This window comes from Apodemus sylvaticus, chromosome 1 (assembly GCF_947179515.1).
Source record: "Apodemus sylvaticus chromosome 1, mApoSyl1.1, whole genome shotgun sequence".
Taxonomy (NCBI): domain Eukaryota; kingdom Metazoa; phylum Chordata; class Mammalia; order Rodentia; family Muridae; genus Apodemus; species Apodemus sylvaticus.
The window spans coordinates 49994419-50019622 of record NC_067472.1 but is presented as its reverse complement, the minus strand read 5'-3'; the positions used below and the strand labels follow the sequence as shown (position 1 = coordinate 50019622).

The window sequence follows — 25204 nt, the reverse complement described above, 5'->3', positions numbered from 1 at the left end:
CCTTTAATATATATATATATATTTTTTTTTTGTTTAGAACATTTGGTGTTTTGATTGTTATGTGACGGGAAGTATTTCTGTTCTGGTGCAGTCTGTTTGGAGTTCTGTAGGCTTCTTGTATATTCATGGGCATCACTCTCTTTAGGTTAGGGAAGTTTTCTTCCATAATTTTATTTAAGATATTTACTGGCCCTTTAAGTTGTAAATCTTCACTCTCATCTATGCCTATAATCCTTAGGTTTGGTCTTCTCATTGTGTCCTGGATTTCCTGGATATTTTGGGTTACAAGCTTTTTGCATTTTGCATTTTCTTTAACTGTTGAGTCCATGGTTTCTATGGAATCTTCAGCATCTGAGATTCTTTCTTCTATCTCTTGCATTCTGTTGTTGATATTTGCATCTCTGTCACCTGATTTCTTCCCAAGGCTTTCTATCTCCAAAGTTGTCTCCCTTTGAGTTTTCTTAGTTGTTCCTCCTTCTGATTTTAGATCCTGGATGGTTTTGCTTAGCTCCTTCACTTGCTTGTTTGTGCTTTCCTGTAATTCTTTAAGAGATTTTTATGTTTCCTCTTTCATGACCTCAGCCTGTTGATCAAAGTTCTCCTGTATTTCTTTAAGTGTTTTTTTGCTTTGCCACATTATTGGCTTTTTTATTCTCCTGGATTTCTTTCAATGATTTTTGTGTTTCCCTTGCAAGGGCTTCTAACTTTTGATCCATTTTCTCCTGAATTTCTTTAAGTATGTCCTTCATGTGTTCTTGTACCAGCATCATGACCAGTGATTTTAGATCCAAATCTTGTTTTACTGGTGTGATGGGGTATCCAGGACATGTTGGTACAGGAGAATTGTGTTCAGATGTTGCCATATTGCCTTGATTTCTGTTAGTGACGTTCCTGCGTTTGCCTTTTTTCCATCTAGTTCTCACTGGCGTTAGTTTGTCTTGTCAGTGCTGGACTCACCAGTGTAAGCTGCCCCTTCCCAGTTGGCCTCTGGGGCACAGCTTACCTCCTGCACTGCCTGTAAACAGGGTGCTGCTGCCCAGGCTGTTCAGATCCCGAAGCAGGCACCCGAAGGCTCTCGCTGGGGCCTGCTGGATTCACCGGAGCACACCGACTTCTCCCAGCTGGCTGCCCGGAAGCCCCTCTAGCCTCTTGCAGGACCTGGAGATGTGGTGCTGCCGCCCAGGCTGATCTCAGTCTGTCCAATCTCTCTGGAGCCTGAAACCAAGATGGAGGTGAGCCTCTCCTGACTGGCAGGAGGCTGAGTTCTGAAGTGGCTTCCGTGCAGCGAAAGGCACCGCAAAACTGCAGCTGCTTGTAGCCCAGCTGGTCAGCGAAGGTCAGTGGTTGTGGGCGCAGGGCCTAACTGGACCTTGTGTCACCTTGGTTCCACTGCTGATGGCCCTTCAGCTGGACTAGCCACTGCTGCACAGCTGCTGCCGCCGCCGCAGCCGCCGCCGCCCGAACCGCCGAGTCATGTCATTTTTGATGTTAGTTTTTAAATTTGATTGGTTAACTTCTTTTGGGTTTGATGAAAGAAGGTTAATATCTTGTTTTTTTCCAGGGTGAAGATTCCCTCCTTGTATTGGTGTTTTCCTCCTATTCTCCTTTGTAGGACTTGGTTTGTTAATAGATATTGGGTAAACTTGGTTTTGTCATGGAATATCTTAATTTTTTCATCTATGGTGATCGAGAGTTTTGCTGGGTATAGTAGTTTTGGCTGGCATTGGTGTTCTCTTAGAGTCTGCATGGGATCTGCCCAGGATCTTCTAGCTTTCATAGTCTCAGGAGAGAATTCTGGTGTGTTTCTGATAGGTCTTCCTTTATATGTTACTTGGCCTTCTTGTCTTACTGCCTTTAATATTCTTTCTTTGTTTAGTACATTTGGGGTTTTGATTATTATGTGACAGGAGGTACTCCTTTTCTGGTCTAGGCTGTTTGGAGTTCTGTAGACTTCTTGTATATTCATGGGTATCTCTAACTTTAGGTTAGGGAAGTTTTCTTCCATAATTTTGTTGAAGATATTTGCTGTCCCTTTAAGTTGTAAATCTTCACTCTCATCTATGCCTATAATCCTTAGGTTTGGTCTTCTCATTGTGTCCTGGATTTCCTGGATATTTTGGGTTACAAGCTTTTTGCATTTTGCAGTTTCTTTAACTGTTGAGTCCATGGTTTCTATGGTATCTTCAGCATCTGAGAATCTTTCTTCTATATCTTGTAATTTGTTGTTGATATTTGCATCTATGTCCCCTGTTTTCTTCCCAAGGTTTTTTATCTCCAAAGTTGTGTTGCTTTGAGTTTTCTTAGTTGTTTCTACTTCTGATTTTAGATCCTGGATGGTTTTGCTTACCTCCTTCACTTTCTTGTTTGTGATTTCCTGTAATTCTTTAAGAGATTTTGTGTTTCCTCTTTCATGACCTCAGCCTGTTGACCAAAGTTCTCCTGTATTTCTTTAAGTGATTTTTGCATTTCCTCCTTATTGGCTTTTGTATTCTCCTGAATTTCTTTCAATGATTTTTGTTTTTCCCTTGTAAGGGCTTCTAACTTTTGATCCATTTTCTCCTGAATTTCTTTAAGTATGTCCTTCATGTGTTCCTCTACCAGCATCATGACCAGTGATTTTTAAACCCAAATCTTGTTTTTCTGGTGTGATGGGGTATCCAGGACATGCTGTTAAAGGAGAATTGGGTTTAGATGCTGCCATATTGCCGTGATTTCTGTTAATGATGTTCCTGCATTTGCCTTTTGCCATCTAGTTCTCAATGGTGTTAGTTGGTCTTGTCAATGCTGGACTCACCAGTGAAAGCTGCCTCTTCCCAGCTGGCCTTTCATGCACAGCTGACCTCCTGTACTGCCTGGAGACAGGGTGCTGTGGCCCAGGCTCTTCAGATCCGAAGCAGACACCTGAAGGCTTTTGCCTGGGGCCTGCTGTACTCACCAGAGCACACTGCCTCCTCCCAGACGGCCTCCTGGGTCCCCCTCTGGCCTCTTGCAGGGCCTGGAGATGTGGTTTTGTGGCCCAGACTGTTCCGGATCCCAAATGCGGAGATCTGAAGGCTTCTGCCAGAGGCCTCAGAACTGGAACCTAAGCTCTGTGATGCTGACCCACTGGAGCAAGCTGTGTGCTCCTAGTCTGCCTCTGGGTGCACACCAGGCCTCTTGCACTTCCTGGAGACCGAGTGCTGTGGCCCAGGCTGTTCAGATCCTGAAGCAGACACCTGAAGGGTCCCTCCGAGGCCTGCTGGACTCACCAGAGCACACTGACTCCCGGAATTTCACATCTTTAAGTCCAAGCACCCTTACTTTCCAGTCTGCTCAGGTCTGTGATCCACTTTGTAAGAAGAAAGAGCAACAGAAGAAGTGAAAAGAGAAGAATAAAGAGGAGGAGGAGCAGGAAGAGAAGGAGGAGGAAGAGAGCAATGATGACAATCATGAGTCAAATAACAACAACAACAACAATAATAATACTAATAAATACAAACAATTCTAATTTGGATTTCCCATACACAGCCTATAGCATGGTCAAACTCCCAGTTGCCAGCCCCTTAAAGAAAGCTGAATTCTTCCTCTCAAGTACCCACCAATACCTTAACCCACCAAGTCTAGAGAGCTGCACTTCAGCATCCTTATTGTAATTTTTAGGAGCTTTCTTATATGACTTTTGTCTAGGCTGCTATTCTTTTGGGGATGTGATAATGGTAGGGGTTATCACAGAAGCCTTCTGTGTCTCTCTTTCTGAACTATGAGCCTGAATGTGGGAGAAATAGCTTCCTTTACAGTTTTCTGGAGCATGGATCATGGATTTACACACAGTTTCTGGTGATAAGGTGGACCACGGACACTTACATGATCCCTGGTGTCAGCATGTGCTACTGATCGCAGCATGGTCTCCTTTGGCAGTACAGGCCATGAATATTATTTGGACCATTGTCACTGCACAGGCCCTAAATACCAACCACAGCCCTTATTGGAAGCACATGCCAAGGCCAAAACCATGGCCTCAGAGGATAGTGCAGGCCACTCAGATTTATATGGCTCCTGGCAACAGCAAGGCCTGTGGACATCAACACGGCTTTACGCTGCAACGTAGACTATGGACATTCGCATGACCTTTTATGGCAACAGAGGCTAGAGACATCAACACAGATTCTGGCCATAGACTCAGATATGGCTCTTGGTAGCAGCATACATACAGATATAACTCTGGCCTCAGTTGGCTACACAGGCCACTCAGAGAAGATGCATTTGTGAAACCCACTCTATTTAGTAATATATTCTGTAACTCTGTTTTAATGGCCACAATGAATCATGGCCCTGAAAGTTATCCCGAAGCTTGGTTTGTGAATTTTCAAAGGAAATCATCATATGTAAAGCAAATATACCCATGTTATTCCACAGAAGTGGAGATAGATTCCCACCGATGCTGCAGTCACCAGATCACTAGTCAGATGAGATAAAGTGTTTGCAATCCTCACGGGATACTTTTCTCTCTCAGAGCTCCATAACTATATAATTACCTCCTGATTAGTGTTCAACCTTTTAAATCATGATCTAGCTATTGCTGTCTTCATGTAGAGGGAAGAGCCAAAGGATTAGCCACCATTATCATTCATTTATTCATCTAATGTAATCACCTAATAGCAACAATGATATTCCATTAAAGTGATATATTATTTAGATTCCACAACACTGGCCAGGGAGAAAATACTGCAATGATCACAATTATGATCACAATTGATGTCATGACTCCAACTCAAGTAAAAGGATTGTAAGTATTCCTCTATCTGCTTATAGTAAATGTCTTCATATTGGATATTGTTTAAGCTATAAATGATGAGATTATTATCATCAAAGAAGATATATTTCTTGATTCCAAGGACACTAGTAGCCTTTTGTTCAATATTTTTTGTCAGCTTACAGTGAACCTTTATCTTTTGACAATATGCTAAAGAAGACCTTTCAAATAAAGATATATTCTCTCTTTAAATTAATAAATTTCTGACTGGAGACCTGATCCTATACAAAGGCACTGGACTTGAATGTTGTGTTATTTAGGAAGGAAGGTAAGTCTCTAGATCAAGCTACTATCTTTAAAGTTCTAGGGAGGTGAATTGTGACAGCTGAAAGGCTAATCTTTGCCTTTGAGATATTTGATCTCCATATTGTCAATTTTAATAATCTGTTTATATAGATAGAATTAATGTGTAAATACCTATGAGGTTTCATTAGAACATATGTTTTATATGATGTACAGAAGAGAACAAAAGATTTGTTTTATTCTTATCTTTACAACATAGGCTTCTATGGTTTTGAGTAAGTTAATTACATCTTTATCTAAGTTTTTATCAGAAAATATGTTAAGCCTACCTAGATTAATTGTTGAATTCATGAAATTGGGAATGTAAAATGTCATTGTAATTTGGAAGCATATTATCATTAAAAAAAACCAGAACAGAAAGAAGTCATGACACAAGGGAGAAATCAGGATTAGAACCTAGTTTTACAGTTTATAGAGCAATAAAATAGGTATAAATTTATACACACCTCAAAAGACTATGGGAATATGAACTCGTGATCTTAAGCTCCCATTCTTCTAGTAGAGACTTTTCTACAGTGGTTGATAAAGTTTATGAATTCATTGTAGTTTCACTAAAGTGTTTACTAGGTCAACTAACAACATGTAGTTCTGAGACAAAACAATGATTTCTGCTTGGGAATCAAAATAAAAATAGCAAATCATATTCACTGCTGTAATAGTCCATCCCATGAAGCCTCTGGATGTCAAGAGATGTGTGATATGTATATGTATAGTAGTGTTAGCCTTGAAATAAGTCCTCAACCTGGGGAACCACGGGGGACAGCTTACTGCCTTTGGAGACAGTGGAGGAGCCAGCAGCACCCAGCACTTCATGTGGATATGCGTGTTACCAAAAGCATTATTCCTTTATAATAGCAAGTGTTCCTTTTATGCATTTTAAAACTATATAAAGAATTATAGATCCAGTTTTTATCTCTAAACTGAAATTGACAACTGTAGATTATTTTAATAAAGACATCTAAACTGACATTCAGATTTGATTTCCACATTTATGGTTTTCAGCTATCCATACTGACTCCAGACAATAAATTTGACATTCAGACAAACAATGAACCAGTCAAGTAAGTTATTTTCTTATACTCACTTGGAGGTTAGGTGTAAAAAGTTTAAAATACTATTACTTCATGTTAGAGAGCCAAGATTTACTTTGGAAAGACACTGGACTTAGCTTGTATTCACATACATCTCTGAATTGTGACTAATAATTTACTTAACTCATAAGTTCTGATGACAAAGTAGGAGTTTTGAAATTGAGTTATGAACCCAGTAAATATTAAATAAATGTCTTATACAGATAGTCATGATCAATTTCTACTTCTGTGTATATAAAATAATAAATCAACACAAAATCAATCATTTTGTATTAACAAGGTAGTAGAATTATAATGTTGGAAGACGAAGGCCTTGGGGAGACTTCAAGAAACCTTTGTACCTTGTGTTATTCCTTGATGAATATATTAGTATGAGAAGAAATAACATTTTGTAAGGATGCTTTATTACTTTTAAAAAGATTTTTTCTTAAGTATATTACATAATGCTTAATCCATTCAGCAGTTTCCAAACCATATATGGTGGAACATGTTGAAATCCCAGTATTCTGGAGTCATTGAAATTGGTGTAAATTCTAGGCCAGACAAAAAAGCAAAACCAAATCAAGCAAAACCAAAGAAAATTTGTTTTTGTAACTAATAATGACAAGAGACCAGTATAGCTCCAAAGAAACTTTGAACTTCTTGCTTTCTTCTTTTCTGTTTTGTTTCTGTTTACATTCTTAATTTTTATAAAGCAATTAAAATATAATTATATCATTTCCCCCTTTCCTTTTCTTTCTCCGGCCCTTCCCATTATAAAAACATCTCACTCTCTCTTTACTTTTTTTGGTATTCTTACACACACACACACACACACACACACACACACACACACACCACCTCTAAATATATAAATTTAACCTGTTCAGTCCATTAAGTATTACTTGTATGTATGTGATTTCAGGGCTGATTCCTTTGTGTTGAATTATCAATTAGAGGGCTCCCCTTTTCCTTATGTGACTATAGTTTTTGTCTAGCAGTAGAGAACTTTGAGACTTCCTCCTTTATGCTAGTATGTCTGTTTCTTTTATTCTTTTTTAGCATATTGTTGAGGTGTCTTGGACAAAGTTTTTCTGTCACTTTTGAAGGTCAAAATCTCATAGCAGATTTCCTGGTCCTCTGTCTTTTACAACGTTTCTACCTCCCCCTTCCATATTGTTCCCTGAGCTGTAGGTACAGGAGTTGTATGGTAAGTGTAACCATAGGGGATGGGAATTTCATGATCAGTTGTTCTCTACATTTTAAACAGTTGTGGTGTTCTACAGTGGTCTTATTCTGCTGCAAATAGAAATTTCTTTGGTGAGGGATGAGACCACATTTATCTGTGGGTAAAAGAATTCAGTTAGGAATTCTAAGTTCATTTAGTAAAGTGAGAGTAGCAGATATTCTTTTAAGACTCATGATCCTTGTGTCTCCATGTAACTTTTAAACTAGGTTTTCAGCATTAGAAATGATTTTCCTACTGTTGAGTAGGCCATACTTCCAATTAGAGAGCTGTTAACTACATGCTTGTTATTTTATTTTTGTTTTTGTCACATAGTCTGTGGTTCTTTGGAAAGTGATTATTATCAGCCTAAGTGGAGCAATTTTATTTAATCTATATATATTTATTTTATCTATCTATCTATCTATCTATCTATCTATCTATCTATCTATCTATCTATCTATCTATCTATCTATATGTATACACACACACATACAGATTATATGTATTATAGGTGATATTAAGTAAACAAGTGACAATGTGAGTCCTTATAGCTTTGATAGGGTTATTTTACCTGCCTAACTTGCCCCTCCTGTTTTAAAGTCCCTCCTTAAAGACTAACGTAACTTAGTTTTCTTTTACTGTGATATTTGTTTAAAACTTGATTTTATATGTAATAACAATGTTGGTAAAAATTTTTGAGCTAATTCCCAATTTTGAATTGAAACATAATGAATTGAAAAATATTCTCCTGCACTATTTATTCAAGTGAGTAACATTTAAGAATCAAAGGATGTCTTGATCACTCTGCTCGGGATAAATTTCCTGTAGATTGAAGACATCAGTGTGCTAAATTTAAAGCCTCTAATAATGTAATAAAAGTTATGTGGCATTTTTATATATACCTTTATTCCTTGTATGGGATTTTCTCCTGTGTTTTTTGTTATGGCAAACTATATGTCAAATGGATTACATAATATCACAAGACTATTCTTTTTTTTCTTTTTTTATTCGATATATTTTTTATTTACATTTTAAATGATTTCCCCTTTTCTAGCCCCCCACTCCCCAAAAGTCCCATAAGCCCCCTTCTCTCCCCCTCTCCTCCCACCCACCCCTTTCCACTTCCCTGTTCTGGTTTTGCCCTATAATGCTTCACTGAGTCTTTCCAGAACAAGGGGCCACTCCACCGTTCTTCTTGTACCTCATTTGATGTGTGGATGGATGCTTTTATAAAGTATATAATAAAGATAATCCATGTTACAAAAAAATGTCACAAGACTATTCTTGACAGATTATGTTGTACTTAAGCATCATAAGTTATCAAATTACAGACTTGATGCAATGGAAATAATTCAAAAAATTACAACTGAATTTAATTTGTTTCACCAAATTTTTTCATAGTTTTATTGCCTGATTGTTTTTGTCACCAAATGTTTATGTTGGATTTGTCATTTCCAAAGTGAGAGTCATGATGTGAGTCTTAGATATGGCCGGTATGTGAGGAAAGAACTCTTATGAATGAGAGTAATGTTTAAAGATAGAAATTTTGGAGAGATGGTTGTATTTTTTACCTTGTGAAGAGAAAAAAAAAGACTATGTCATCAGCAGAAAATAGATTGCCAATGTCTGGATCTTATATTTTCCAACTGTCAGGACAGCACTCGATAAATTTGTGATACTTATATTGTGTCAAATTTATGTCGTTTTGTTACAACATAGAGAAGAAATAAAGACTTTAGGCTACTATGGTATAAAATAAGGGATACCATTGTTTTACAAAGTTAGAAGGAATTTTGAAAATTTCCAGTGAGCAACTTAATAATGAGAATTTCATGTTGACCTTGTTTTGTGCCTAAATTCAGGCATATACCTATACTGGGATTCATCATCTCTTCTAAGCAAAGTATGAGTTATGTCTAATTTAAAGTTGGATTTTGCTGCTACAGCCTGCTTGGATCAGAATGCTGGAAAGGAACATTGGCATCCTGAGGGAAAGAATGGAGAGGACAAACAGAAAGGACCAGCAGCCTCCTCTCCATTCTCATTCTCATCTCCTTTCTGTTTGCTACAGGGCAGCCACATAACCCCCAATGGAGAATAGTACAGAGGTGACTGAATTCATTCTCGCCGGGTTAACAGATGACCCAGAGCTCCAGATAGTGCTGTTACTTGTCTTCCTTCTCATCTACCTTGGCACTGTGCTTGGGAATCTTGGAATGGTAGGGTTGATTCTGCTGGACTCACACCTCCAGACTCCCATGTACCTTTTCCTCATTCACCTATCTCTGGTGGACTTTGGTTATTCTTCAGCTGTCACTCCAAAAGTAATGGCAGGTCTCCTTTCAATAGACAAAACCATATCCCATAATGCTTGTGGCACCCAGTTATTCTTTTTTGTAAGCTTTATAACTACAGAAAGCTTCCTCTTGGCTGCCATGGCATATGACCGCTATGCAGCAGTGTGCAAGCCCCTGCATTACCCTACCACTATGACTACAAACACATGTGCTTGTCTGACCATAGGCTCCTATGTCTGTGGCTTCCTAAATTCCTCGATCCATACTGGGAATATTTTTAGGCTCTCCTTCTGCAAATCTAATGTGATAGATCATTTTTTCTGTGATGTTCTACCTCTCCTGGCCCTCTCATGCTCAGACACCTCTGTTAGTGAGATGGTGATTTTATTTTTGGTGGGTTTCAATGTTTTCTTCTCTATTGTGATCATCATGGTCTCTTACCTATTTATATTCATCACTATTCTGAGGATGCATTCATCTGAAGGACGCCAGAAGGCCTTTTCTACATGTGCTTCCCACCTCACTGCAGTCTCTATCTTCTATGGGTCAGGAATCTTCATGTACTTGCAGCCTAGCTCCAGTCACACCATGGGGAGTGATAAGATGGCATCTGTGTTCTATACCATGATCATCCCCATGTTGAACCCTCTGGTCTACAGCCTGAGGAACAAAGAGGTCACGAGTGCATTCAAAAAGGCTGTGGAGAAAGCAAAAATTTCCCTAGCATTCACATTTTAATTATATAGAACCTACACAAAGGAAGTTTTATCTACCTCAAATTAATCTTTAATTCCTCTGTCCAACAAGTAGATCTTCTTAGAGATATTCTCTAAGAATGTCTCTAAATAAATTTAAACTCATGTAAGATTCTACTATTTTATCTTATTTTATTCTGGTAATATTGGAATTGCATCTAGTGGCTGGACCTAGTAAGCAATTTTTTCCCTATGAACTAGATTTGTCCATATTTGCATGTTTTAATATCATTTTCTGTGCCCTGGATATCTTGTCTTTCCTCCTGTCTTCATTAGGGTTTCATTGCTGTGAAAAAACACCATGAAGATGATCATTCTTATGACCACATATCTTAATGTCTGCTATTTTTTCTTGGTATCTCTAGGTCCATTTTTCTCTAACTGGAATTAAATGTTATGCCTCTCCTCAATACTCCTTTTTCCCACATGTGATAGCTTTGCTTTTTTCCATCCTAACAATATATATTTCTAAAATAGCTATCTGAAATGAAGGGTTAATGACTCAAACACCTTTAGGTGGCCTGAGAAACTTCCAGCAGGAATGATAACATGACTGATAACAACTGTGAGCTGACAGAATCCTGTATAATTTTAATTAGTGTATTAACCTGTCATCAGTTATCTACCACTTCTGGAAAGCAGAGGAACAGACCTACAGATGAAATTTTTCTCAAAAGTTTCCTTTTCTTGTCTTAAAAGTGTCTTAAAAATCACTAAGCACACAGAACCATGTGCCTAAAATTTTCACCATAACCTGGGGTAGGGAAGGATGATATAGATGAGTGTTATCCTTCAGTTGTTCTGATTAAAGAACAATTTTTATGTTAAAATCAAAAGAGTTTGGCTAGACGGTTACATTTTCCAACTGATATTTATACTTTAGAAAGCTGCAGTGATAAACAGCTGCAGCTCTGTTAGTGGATGCACTATGTACAGTTTTTCCTTACTTAGTTAACTGTGTTTAGTAAAAGGAAACCATAAAATGTAGTAGGGTTCTCATAGTGACAAAAAAGAAATTTCCTTGACACATAGTAATCAGAGTGCTTAATGTGTAGAACAAAGAAAGAATATTAAAAACTGCAAGAAAAAACATCAAATTCCTCAATAAAAAGTCATAGACTTACAGAATGACAGGAAAACATGGTTTATCCTTCTGCTGCATCCAAGACACACATGTTAACACCAAGGAAGCCATTACCTCAGGGTAAAAGAATGGAAAAAGATATGTAAATAAATTGACCTAAAAACAAACTGGTATAATCATTTTAATATCTGGCAAAATAGACTTGGACCAAAATTAATCAGAATAGATACAAAAGGATGATCAACAATCATCTACCATGACCCAGTAGGCTTCATCTCAGAGTTACAGGGATGTCTCAACATATAAAAATCTGTCTAGGTAATCTGCCATATAAACAAACTGAAAGAAAAAAAAAACATGATCATCTCTGTAGAGAGCCTTGTTGGGGTACCATGCTGCCTGGTAGGAACTTGACATTGACCAAGGACAAGGGCTTTAAGCAGAAATGTGACATTAGTTCATGATAAGAAAGTAGGTTATGGCAGGAATTTTAATCTTAGGGTATAATGAGAGAAGCAAGCTTCAGGCAAGATAGGGCTTGGACAAGGAAATAGGCTCAGGTATTTTGGTCACTCTTACACACCTTTGGAAACAATTCTCACTGAGGGAATCATGGGACTTTGTTTATTGCCTTGACAATTTTATGTTTACTGTCTTGATTGTTCCTCATTGTACTACTATTGATCTTAATACCTGCATGTAATTAAATTGGTATAAAAGTGGATTGGAAATTATTAAACCTGCGTTCCATCCCAGAATTGACTGGGGTCATGCTGCAGTTTTGTCTAATTGTCTCTTTCCTTTTAATCCTCACTACTGCACTGGAGAACCTGTTGACTGACTGAGTGGGCTTGGTCACTTCTCATTAGATGTTGAAAAAAAAATTCCAACACTGCTTCATGATAAAATTACTAGAAATGTTTAGGATAAAAGGGACATACCTCAAACAATAAAGGTAGTTTAGACCAAGCCCATAGTCAGTTTCATATTGAATGAAGAGAAATTAAAATAATTCCACTAAAGTTAGAAACAATAAAAAAGGTTGTTCACTCTCTCTATATCTATTCAATATAGTACTTGAAGTCTTAGGTAGCTGGAGCCATAAGCCAACTACTGATCAAACTGCAGGACTGCATATAGAAGAATTCATATATAAATAGGTCCATACTTACCATCTTCACAAATCTCAACTCCAAATGTATCAATGTTCTCAGCATAAAGCCTGATATATTGCTCCTAATAGAGACAGTGATAAAATCTTGAGTTCCTTGGCAGAACCTCATTAGCACAGGAACTAAGATAAAAACTTAAGAAATGGAACCTTACAAAATAGAAAAACTTCTGTAAGTTAAAGGACATCATCAATCACACAAAGGGGCAACCTACAGAATTGGAAGAAATATTTACCAGTTACACATATGGTAGAGGCTAATATACAAAATATATGAAGAATTAAAAAATAGATATCAATACAACAAAAAACCCAATTAAAAATAGAGCTCTAGGGCAGCGGCGGCGGCAGTGGCAGCAGTGCAGCAGTGGCTGGTCCAGACGAAAGGCCATCAGCAGTGAAACCAAGGCGACACAGGGTCCAGTTAGGCCCTGCGCCCACGACCACTGACCTTCGCTGGCCAGCCAGGCTGCAAGCACCTGCGGATTTACGGTGCCTTTCACCACAGAAGCCACATCAGAACTCTGCCTCCTGCCTGTTACAAGAGACTCGCCTCCATCTTGGTTTCGGACTCCAGAGAGATCGGACAGACTGAGGTACACAAACATAACCCGGGGCCAACATTGCAGGGGTCTAAGCCCGATGGGCATTGGCCTGCACCCAGGCCCTGGGCTGTTCGGGGGGCCATTGGGGTGCCAACCCAGCCAGGAGGTTTTTTTGCCCGCGCCGGCACGCGCGCCACCATTTTGCCTACAGGACTCCAGAGAGCTCTAGCAGGCAAAGCCGGCTAACAGGCATAGCCTGAGGCTAACAAAGCAGGGGTCTAGGCCCCAACATGCCCTGGACTGACCCCAAGAACTGGGCAGCTTGTTGGGCCATCTGTGTGTCAACCCGCCCAGGAGGTTGTTAGCCCAGCAGACTCTCCCGGCACTTTCAGGGAGCACGAGTGCACACGCCCACCATCCTGGCCACCTGACAGACACAATTAACAGTCATAGCCCAAGGGGAACTTTGCTCAGACCTTGGCCTCCCAGGCTTTTACCTGGACCCAGGGCCTGAGCAGCCAGGCTAGCCTTGTGTGCACCAACCCGGTTGGGAGATCAGCTGCCCAGCAGAGTGATCAGCACGTGGAAAAGGTCCCGGCAGCATACACCATCAGAACTCCCTGAAGGTGCAAACGGGCTCCATCTGGTTCACAGACACAATCTGGGGCAATGCACACTAGAGCTGCAAGGGCACCCAAGAGGAAGACAGCTCATCAACAATCAGCTACAGGGGAAACCCAGCCATATAGTGTTGCAGTAATAGCCCCAGAGCCCGTCAGGAGGCCCAAACACCAGCCAGGGACAAGACCAACTAACTCCAGAGAACAAGATGGCAAAGGACAAACGCAGGAACACTACTAACAGAAATCTAGGCAATATGGCCCCATCTGAACCAAACTCTCCAACATCAGCAAGTCCTGGTTATGCCAACACACCAGAGAAACAAGATTTGGATTTAAAATCACTGATCATGATGCTGCTAGAAGAACACAAAAAGGACATAAATAAATCTCTTAAAGAAATACAGGGGAACATGAATAAGCAAGAAACCTGTATAATGGAAACAGAAAAATCACTTAAAGAAATGCAGGAGAATAAGGCTCAAGAGATAGAAGCCAATAAAGAAGAAACACACACACACACACACACACACACACACACACACACACACAAACTTAAAGAAATGCAGGAGAAGTTCAGTCAAGAGGCAGAAGTCATGAAAGAGAAAACACAAAAATCTCTTAAAGAATTACAGGAAAACACAAACAAACAAATGGTGGAACTGAGCAAAACCACCCTGGATCTAAAAACAGAAGTAGAAACAACTAAGAAATCACAAAGGGAGACAACTTTGGAGATAGAAAACCTTGAGAATAAATCAGGGGCCATAGATGCAAATATAAACAACAGAATACAAGAGATGGAAGAAAGAATTTCAGATGCCGAAGATACCATAGAAACCATTGACTCAACAGTCAAAGAAAATGCAAAATGCAAAAAGTTTGTATCCCAGAACATCCAGGAAATCCAGGATACAATGAGAAGACCAAACCTAAGGATTATAGGTATAGATGAGAGTGAAGATTTACAACTGAAAGGGCCAGCAAATATCTTTAACAAAATTATGGAAGAAAACTTTCCCAACTTAAAGAGAGAGATGCCTATGAATATACAAGAAGCCTACAGAACTCCAAACAGACTGGATCTGAGCAGAAATACCTCTCACCACATAATAATTAAAACCCAAAATGCACTAAACAAAGAAAGAATATTAAAGGCAGTAAGAGAAAAAGGCCAAGTAACATATAAAGGAAGACCTATCAGTATCACACCAGACTTCTCACCAGAGACCATGAAAGCTAGAAGATCTTGGGCAGATCTCATGCAGACTCTAAGAGAACACAAATGTCAGCCAAGACTACTATACCCAGCAAAACTCTCAATCAAAATAGATGGAGAAACTAAGACATTCCATGACAAAACCAAATTTACACAATATCTTTCCACAAACCCAGCTCTACAAAGAATAATAGGAGGAAAACTCCAATTGAAGGAGGGAAACTACACCCTGGAAAAAGTAAGATAGTAACCTTCCTTCATCAAACCCAAAAGAAGATAATCACTCAAATATAAAAATAACATCAAAAATGACAGGAAGTAATAATCTCTATTCCTTAATATCTCTTAACATCAATGGACTCAATTCCCCAATAAAAAGACATAGACTAACAGACTGGAGAAGGAAACATGACTCTACATTTTGCTGCATACAGGAAACACACCTAAATGCCAAAGACAAAAACTACCTTAGAGTAAAAGGCTGGAAGACAATTTTACAAGCCAATGGTCTCAGGAAACGAGCCGGAGTAGCCATTCTAATATCAGACTTCAACCTAAAGTCATCAAAAGAGACACTGAGGGACAGTTCTTGCTGGTCAAAGGAAAAATCCACCAAGAAGAACTTTCAATTCTGAAATCTATGCTCCAAATACAAAGGCACCCTCATTCGTAATAGAAACTTTACTAAAGCTCAAAGCACACATTGCACCTAACACAATAATTGTGGGGGACTTCAACACTCCACTCTCCTCAATGGACTGATCAGGAAAACAGAAACTAAACAGGGACACAGTAAAACTAATTGAAGCTTTGGACCAATTGGATCTGACTGATATTTATAGAACATTTCACCCTAAAGCAAAAGAATATACCTGTTTCTCAGCACCTCATGGTACCTTCTCCAAAATCGACCATATAATTGGTCACAAGACAGACCTCAACAAATACAAGACGATTGAACTAATCCCATGCCTCCTATCAGATCATTATGGTGTAAGAGTGGTTTTCAATAGCAACAAAAACAACAGAAAGCCTACATACACCTGGAGGCTGAACAATACTCTACTCAATGACACGTTAGCCAAAGAAGAAATAAAGAAAGAAATCAGAGACTTTTTAGAATTTAATGAAAATGAAGGCACAACATACCCAAATCTTTGGGACACAATGAAAGCAGTGCTAAGAGGAAAACTCATAGCCCTGAGTGCCTCCAAAAAGAAAATGGAAAGAGCATATACTAGCAGCTTAATGACACACCTGAAAGCCCTAGAACAAAAAGAAGCTATTTCACCCAGGAGGAGTGGAAGACAGGAAATCATCAAACTCAGGGCTGAAAATAATCAAGTGGAAACAAAGAGAACCATACAAAGAATCAACGAGTCCAGGAGCTGGTTCTTTGAGAAAATCAACAAGATAGATAAACCCTTAGCCAGACTGACCAAAGGGCACAGAGAAAGTATCCAAATTAACAAAATTAGAAATGAAAAGGGAGATATTACAACAGAAACTGAGGAAATCCAAAAAAAATCATCAGAACCTACTACAAAAGCCTATACTCAACACAACTGGAGAATCTGGAGGAAATGGACAAATTCCTAGACAGATACCAAATACCAAAATTAAATCAGGAGCAAATAGATCATCTAAACAGTCCCATAACTCCTAAAGAAATAGAAGGGGTCATAGAAAGTCTTCCAACCAAAAAAAGCACAGGACCAGATGGTTTCAGTGCAGAATTCTATCAGACCTTCAAAGAAGACCTAACACCAATACTCTTCAAACTATTCCACAAAATAGAAACAGAAGGAACCCTACCCAATTCCTTCTATGATGCTACAATTTTGCTGATACCAAAACCACACAATGATCCAACAAAGAAACAAAACTTCAGACCAATCGTCCTTATGAACATCGATGCAAAAATACTCAATAAAATTCTTGCCAACCGAATCCAAGAACACATCAAAACGATCATCCACCATTATCAAGTGGGCTTTATCCCAGGGATGCAGGGCTGGTTCAGTATATGGAAATCCATCAATGCAATCCACTACATAAACAAACTCAAAGAAAAAAAACCACATTGTCATTTCATTGGATTCTGAAAAAGCATTTGCAAAATTCAGCATCCTTTCAGGCTTAAAGTCTTGGAAAGAACAGGAATTCAAGGCCCATACCTAAACATCGTTAAAGCAATATACAGCAAACCGGTAACCAGCATCAAACTAAATGGAGAGAAACTTGAAGCAATCCCACTAAAATCAGGGACTAGACAGGGCTGCCCCCTTTCTCCTTATATTTTCAATATTGTACTTGAGGTACTAGCTCGGGCCATTCAACAACATAAGGAGGTCAAAGGGATACAAATTAGAATGGAAGAAGTCAAACTATCCTTATTTGCAGATGACATGATAGTCTACCTAAGTGACCCCAAAAAACCTCCACTAGAGAACTCCTACAGCTGATAAACAACTTCAGCAAAGTGGCAGGATATAAAATCAACTCAAGCAATTTAGTGGCCTTCCTATACTCAAAGGATAAGCAGGCTGAGAAAGAAATTAGGGAAATGACCCCCTTCACAATAGCCACAAACAGTATAAAGTATCTTGGGGTGACTCTTACCAAACATGTGAAAGATCTATATGACAAGAACTTCAAGACTCTGAAGAAGGAAATGGAAGAAGACCTCAAAAAATGGGAAAACCTCCCATGCTCATGGATTGGTAGAATCAATATAGTTAAAATGGCCATTTTGCCAAAAGCACTATACAGATTCAATGCAATACCCATCAAAATTCCAACTCAATTCTTCACAGAGTTAGAAACAGAAATTATCAAATTCATCTGGAATAACAAAAAACCCAGGATAGCTAAAACTATTCTCAGCAACAAAAGAAAATCTGGGGGAATCAGTATCCCTGACCTCAAGCAATACTACAGAGCAATAGTGCTAAAAACTGCATGGTATTGGTACAGTGACAGGCAGGCAGATCAATGGAACTGGATTGAAGATCCAGAAATGAACCCACACACGTATGGCCACTTGATCCTCGACAAAGGGGCTGAAAACATCCAATGGAAAAAAGATAGCCTTTTCAACAAATGGTGCTCATTCAACTGGAGGTCAGCATGCAGAAGAATGGGAATTGTTTCCTTGTACTAAGCTCAAATCCAAATGGATCAAGGACATCCACATAAAGCCAGACACTCTGAAGCTAATAGAAAAGAAACTGGGGAAGACCCTTGAAGACATCGTAACAGGGAGAATGTTTCTGAACAGAACACCAATAGCATATGCTCTAAGATCAAGAATTGACAAATGGGACCTCATAAAATTACAAAGTTTCTGTAAGGCAAAGGACACCATCAAAAGGACAAATCAGCAACCAACAAATTGGGAAAAGATCTTCACCAATCCTACATCAGACAGAGGGCTAATATCCAATATATATAAAGAACTCAAGAATTTAGACTCCAGAAAACCAAACAACCCTATTAAAAATGGGGTACAAAGTTAAACAAATAATTCTCACCTGAAGAATTTCGGATGGCGGAGAAACATCTTAAAAAATGCTCAACTTCATTAGTCATTAGGGAAATACAAATCAAAACAACCCTGAGATTTCACCTTACACCAGTCAGAATGGCTAAGATTAAAAATTCAGGAGACAGCAGGTGTTGGCGAGGATGTGGAGAAAGAGGAACACTCCTCCACTGCTGGTGGGGTTGCAAATTGATACAACCACTCTGGAAATCAGTCTGGCGGTTCCTCCGAAAACTGAGCACATCACTTCCAGAAGATCCTGCTATACCACTCCTGGGCATATACCCAAAAGATTCCCCAGCATGTAATAAGGATACATGTTCCACTATGTTCATAGCAGCCCTATTTATAATTGCCAGATGTTGGAAAGAACCCAGGTATCCCTCAACAGAAGAGTGGATGAAAAAATGTTGTATATATACACAATGGAGTACTATTCAACCATTAGAAACAATGAATTCATGAAATTCTTAGGCAAATGGATGGAGCTGGAGAACATCATACTAAGTGAGGTAACCCAGACTCAAAAGATGAATCATGGTATGCACTCACTAATAAGTGGATATTAACCTAGAAAACTGGAATACCCAAAACATAATCCACACATCAAATGAGGTACAAGAAGAACGGAGGAGTGGTCCCTTGTTCTGGAAAGACTCAATGAAGTAGTATAGAACAAAATCAGAACAGGGAAGTGGGAAGGGTTGGGTGGGAAAACAGGGGGAGGGAAGGGGACTGATGGGACTTTTGGGGAGTGGGGGTCCAGATAAGGGGAAATCATTTGAAATGTAAATAAATATATCAATAAATTAAAAAAAAAAAGAAATGAACTTCACCCTCTGAGGTTCCAAATCTCTTCAGATGAGCAGGTCAGGTAGGACCCTTATAGAAGATGGGAAGGGAGGAAGATATAAGGAGTTTGTGTAGTGGAAACTGGGAAGAGGAATAGTATTTGAAATGTAAATAAATAAAATGAACAATAAAAATTAAAAATATATATAAAAATATAGAGATCTAAATAGAGAATTTTCAAAAGAGGAAAGTCAAATGGCAGAGAAACACTTAACGAAATAATCAACAACTCTAGTCATCAGGGACATACAAATCAAAACTACATTGAAACTTTATCTTTTTTTTAAAAAAAACATAGTGCTTATTTTTATTTTTCATACAATATATCCTGACCATAGTTCCCCCTCAGTCCACTTCTCCAGCTATCCCCTATCTCTCCTCTACCCCCATCTACTTCCCCACCATTTCCTTTTGAGAAAAGAGCAGGCTTCCAAGAGACAATATCCAAACAGGACAAACCAAGATACAGTGAGGCAAGACAAAAGCCCTCTTATTGAGGCTGGGCAAGACATCTGGATAGGAGGAAAACAGTCCTAACAGCAGGCAAAGAATCAGAGATATACACATTCCCACTATTAGGAGTTCCCCAAACACCAAGCTCTCTATCATCTATATGCAAAGGATCCGATACAGACCCTTGAAGGCTCCATGCTTGCTACTTCAGTCTCTGTGAGTTCATACGTGTCCTGCCTAGTTAATTCAGTGGATCAGATTATTTTGGTTTTCTTCATCCCATCTGATTCTTACACTCTTCCTTCCCCACTCTTACATGGTTCCCTAATTTCCTAAGAAAGGGACCTGATGGAGACCTTCAATTTAAATTTTCTAAGCATAATGTCTGACCGTTAGTCTCTGCCTGCTCTCATCTGCTGCCAGAGGAAGCTCCTCTGATGACAAGTGAACAAAGTACCAATCTATGGGTAAAGCAAAATATCATTAGGAATAGTTTCATTGATTTTTGGCACATTAATAATAATAATACTTATTATTATTATTATTATCATCATCGTTATCATTAAATCTTCTTTTACTGTTCAGTCACTACCCCCTCCTGGTCCACCCCCAACTGCTCCCTTTCTCATACCTCTTGCCCCATCTCCAAAAGGGTGTTCCTACCCCCACATTCCCATCCCACCACACCTCCCCATTCCCTGGGGCCTCAAGTCTCTCTAGGGTTAGGTTCTTCTCTCACTGAGGTTAGACCAGGTAGTCCTCTGCTGTATATGTGTTGGGAGCCTCATTTTGGCTTCTGTATACTACCTGGTTGGTGGTTCAGTGTTTAAGAGATCCTGGAAATCGAGGTCAATTCAGACTGCTGGTCTTCCTTATATGGCTCTCCTCTTCCTCAGCTTCTTCCAGCTTTTCTAATTCAACTTCAGTCCTTTGAGTGGGTGTAAGTATCTGCATCTGTCTCAGTCAGATACTTGCTGGGCTTCTTGGAAGGCAGCCAAGCTAGGCTCCTTTCTGTAATTACACCATAGCATCAGTAATAGCGTCAGACCTTGGAGCCTTCCACTGAGATATGTCCCAGTTTTTTGATTATGGGATGGCAAATATTTCCTAGTATGTAAGTTGTCGATTTGTCCTATTGACTATCTCTTTTTCCTTTCAAAAGTATTTTATTTACATGAGGTTCCATTTATTAATTCTTGAATTTTGAGCCTGCGCCATTAGAGTTCTAGGTAGCAAATTTCCTCTTCATGCCCATGAGTTTGAGACTCTTTCCCACTTTCTCTTATATTAAATTCAGTATTTCTGGTTTTATGTTGAGGTCCTTGATTAACTTGGACTTGAGCTTTATGCAAGATGACAAATATGGATCTATTTTTATTTTTCTACACACAGGCTGCCAGTTAGACCAGCACATTAACCTGAGACCATGGGGGCTCACAGAGCCTGGGGCCAACAATCAGGGAGCATGCAAGAGATCCTTGATTCAAGAGCAATCAAATACCTTATACATTTGTAACAAAAGTGCAGCTTGGTCTTCTGGTGGGTCCTCAAACAAGTGGAGGTGGAGCTGTATCTGTCCTTGATCCCTCCCACTACATCCCCTTCATCTCACCTGGACTGGATGCTTAGGCCTCAGCAGCAGAGGATATGCCTAGTTCTGCTTAGACTTGACTTCCCAGCATGGTGGGGTACCCAAGGAGAGCTCATTTTCTCTGAGACAAAGTGGAGGGGTTTATGGTGCTATGTATTGATAAGGATGTTACTAGGAAGAGTAGAGGGAGAGGTCTGCGATCAGGATGAATAGTAAATTCAAAAATAAATTTCAGATTACAGAAGAAATAAAAGGGTCATTGTAAATAACCTTTAATAAAATAAACTAATGTTTTGTGTTGACAAAATTATATTAAAAACAACTTTTAGAATCATAGCAATGATTAAAGTGAATAAGTAAATGAATAAATAAGTAAATAAATGAATAAATGTCAGAAAGGCAACTGGATGTAAATCCTGTAAATAATTTCACACATAGTGTTTCCTTATAAATCATGACATATTACTCATCCTGGATATATTCCTTACCATTTAATGGTCTATTGTTTCCTATTAGAACTATGGGGAAGTTTTCAATGAACTACTTGCTGATGTAATTACTAGAAATTACTTTAAAAGTGATAAGGGTGAGAAACAATTGACAGAGTCGAGAATGTGTTTCTATAAACAGATAATTAGCAGTGTCTCTTTAATGTCATATTTTTCATAAATAATCACCAAATCCAATTATCCAATCATAATGTCAGAATAAACTAACGCTCAGTTATTTCATTCATTCAATTTACAAATATTTTTGAGAATCTATGAAATATGTCTACTTCAGATATGATAATCAAATGAAAAACAGCTACATTGCTGCTTTTGTGGAATTTATATTCTGCCCTGGGAAGATAAATAAAAACAAAACAAGAAGAAGTATAAAGAGTGACACAGTAGGATGTACATACAGTGTGTGCAGCATGTGGAGAATACATGACTCATAAACATTGTCAGAGAGGGTCCATGAGAGCACATTTATTGGAGCAAATATTTGAATGGAATGTAAACTTCTTACTGGAGGAGCCAATGCAAAGCAAATGAACAAGAATGTCTGATATAAGAAAAAAAAACTGAATAGGAAAAAGCCTGGGAGAATGACAAAAAAGTTAGTAAAAAATAAATACTCATTATAATATATTTCAAAGCACTTTCTGAAGAAAACTGCATATCATAATTTCTCAGCTGGCTTAAAATGCCATTTGAAGATGGTGAACAATATATGAATAATTCCAATTTTTTAAAAAGATTTACTTATTCATGTTGTGCATATGATTACACTGTAGCTGTCTTCAGACACAACCAAAGAGGCCATCTGATCCAATTACAGATGGTTGTGGGCTACCAGGTGCTTGCTAGGAATTGAACACAATAAGCTCTGGAAGACAGTCAGTATTCTTTGCCACTGAGCCACCTCTCCAGCTTGAATAATTCCATTTTCTTGTGTTATTTTTTTAATTTTATCATTTGAAATTTCAAGTATAAACATGTTATTGTTATACAAAATCATTTAATCCAGCAGAAATATATAAGAGGAATTATCAGAATTGATCACTTGTGAATGTCAAAGAAGAAACATGTACTTTTTTTGTTTTTTTAAAGTTTTGTTAATACTTTATTATGCACCTTGAATTTTAATGAGAAACACAAGACCATACCACTTCCACTCATTCTTGCTTGACTATTCTCTTTTCAGCTCAAGATATTATACAAATAAATATCAGAAAATAAATGAACTGTACTTCTTCAATTTTTAAGTCTCATGCACAAGTAATTGCTAGTTGATCATTTCTTTTTAAAAATTATATTATATTTATTATTAGATATTTGTTTTATTTATATTCCAAATGGTTTTCTGTGTTACATCTCTGAAATCCCACTATCCCATTCTTCCTCTCCCTGTTCACCGCCCCCCCCCCCCACCGCCCCATTACCTGACTTGCATTCCCCTGTTCTGGGGAATTGAGCCATTATCATAGCACCAATGGTCTCTCCTCTCAATGATGTCCAACATGATCATCTTTTGATATATATGTAGCTAGAGTCATGGGTCTTGCTATGTGTACTGTTTGGTTGGTGGTTTAGTCCCTGGGAGCTCTGGGGGTTCTGGTTGGTACATATTATTGTTCCTCCTGCAGAGCTGCAAACCTCTTCAGCTCCTTGGGTCATTTCTCTAGGTGCTCCATTGGGGATCCTATGCTCATTCTATTGATTGGATGTGAGCCATGGATGTTTTGATCCACTTTCCAATAAGGATTGGACTTCTTTCATCTTGAGCTTCACGTGGTTTGTGAGTTGTGTCATGGGTGTTCTGAGCTTTTGAGCTAATATCCACTTATCATCCAGTGCATACCATGTGTGTTCTTTTTTGATTAGGTTACTTCACTCATGATATTTTCTAAGTCCATCCATTTGCCTAAGAATTTCACGAATTCATTGTTTTTTAATAGCTGAATAGTACTCCATTGGGTAAATGTATCACATTTTCTTTATCCATTCCTCTGTTGAGGGACATCTGGGTTCTTTCCAGATTCTGGCTATTATAAATAAGTCTGCTATGAACATAGTGGAACATTTGTCCTTATTACATGTTGGAACATCTTCTGGGTATATGTCTAGGAGTGGTATATCTGGGTCCTCAGGTAGTGCTATGTCCAATTTACTGAGGAACCTCCAAACTGAGTTCCAGAGTAATTTTTACCAGCTTGCAATCACATCAGCAATGGAGGAGGATTCCTCTTTCTCCACATCCTCACCAGCATTTGCTCTTCCCTGAGTTTTTGATCTTGGCCATTCTGACCAGTGTGAAGTGGAATCTCAGGGTTGTTGTGATTTGCATTTCCCTGATGATTAAGGATGATGAACAATTCTTTAGATGTTTCTCAGCCATCCAGTATACCTCAGTTGAGAATTCTTTGTTTATCTCTGTACCCCATTTTTAATAGGGTTATTTGGTTCTCTGGAGTGTCACTTCATGAGTTCTTTGTACATGTTGGATACTAGCCCTCTATTACATGTAGGATTGGTAATGATCTTTTCCCAATCTGTTGGTGCCATTTGGCCCTATTGACAGTGTCCTTTTGCCTTACAGAAGTTTTGCAATTTTATGAGGTCCCATTAGTCAATTCTTTATCTTAGAGCATAAGCTATTGATGTTCTATTCAGGAAAATTTCCCCTATGCTCATGTGCTCCAGGTTCTTCCCCATTTTCTCTTCTATTAGATTCAGTGCATCTGGTTTTATGAGGAGGCTCTTGATCCACTTGGATTTTAGCTTTGTACAGGGAGATAAGAATGGATCAATTTGCATCCTTCTACATGTTGACTGCCTGTTGACTTGGCACCATTTGTTGAATGCTTTCTTTTTTCCACTGGATGGTTTTAGCTCCTTTACATCCTTCAAGTGACCATCATTGTAAGGGTTCATTTCTGGGTCTTCAATTCTATTCCATTAATCTTCTTGCCTGTCTCCAATACCATACAGTTTTTATTACTATTGATCTGAGGTAGAGCTTGAGATCAAGGAAGGTGATTCCACCAGAAGTTCTTTTATTGTTGAGAATAGTTTTTGATATCCTAGGTTTTTTGTTATTCCAGATAAATTTGGAAATTGCTCTTTCTAACTCTATGAAGAATTGATTTGGAATTTTGATGGGGATTGCATTGAATCTGTAGATTTCTTTAG

The 25204-nt window shown here is 38.6% G+C and overlaps 1 protein-coding gene across 1 annotated transcript; it reads left to right on the top strand.

The window, feature by feature from the left end:
* Positions 1-9483: 9483 nt before the first annotated feature.
* On the top strand, positions 9484-10428 carry LOC127689473 (olfactory receptor 5B12-like). Its single transcript, XM_052189199.1, has one exon. It carries the CDS (start codon positions 9484-9486, stop codon positions 10426-10428), a length of 945 nt encoding a protein of 314 aa, XP_052045159.1.
* Positions 10429-25204: the final 14776 nt, after the last annotated feature.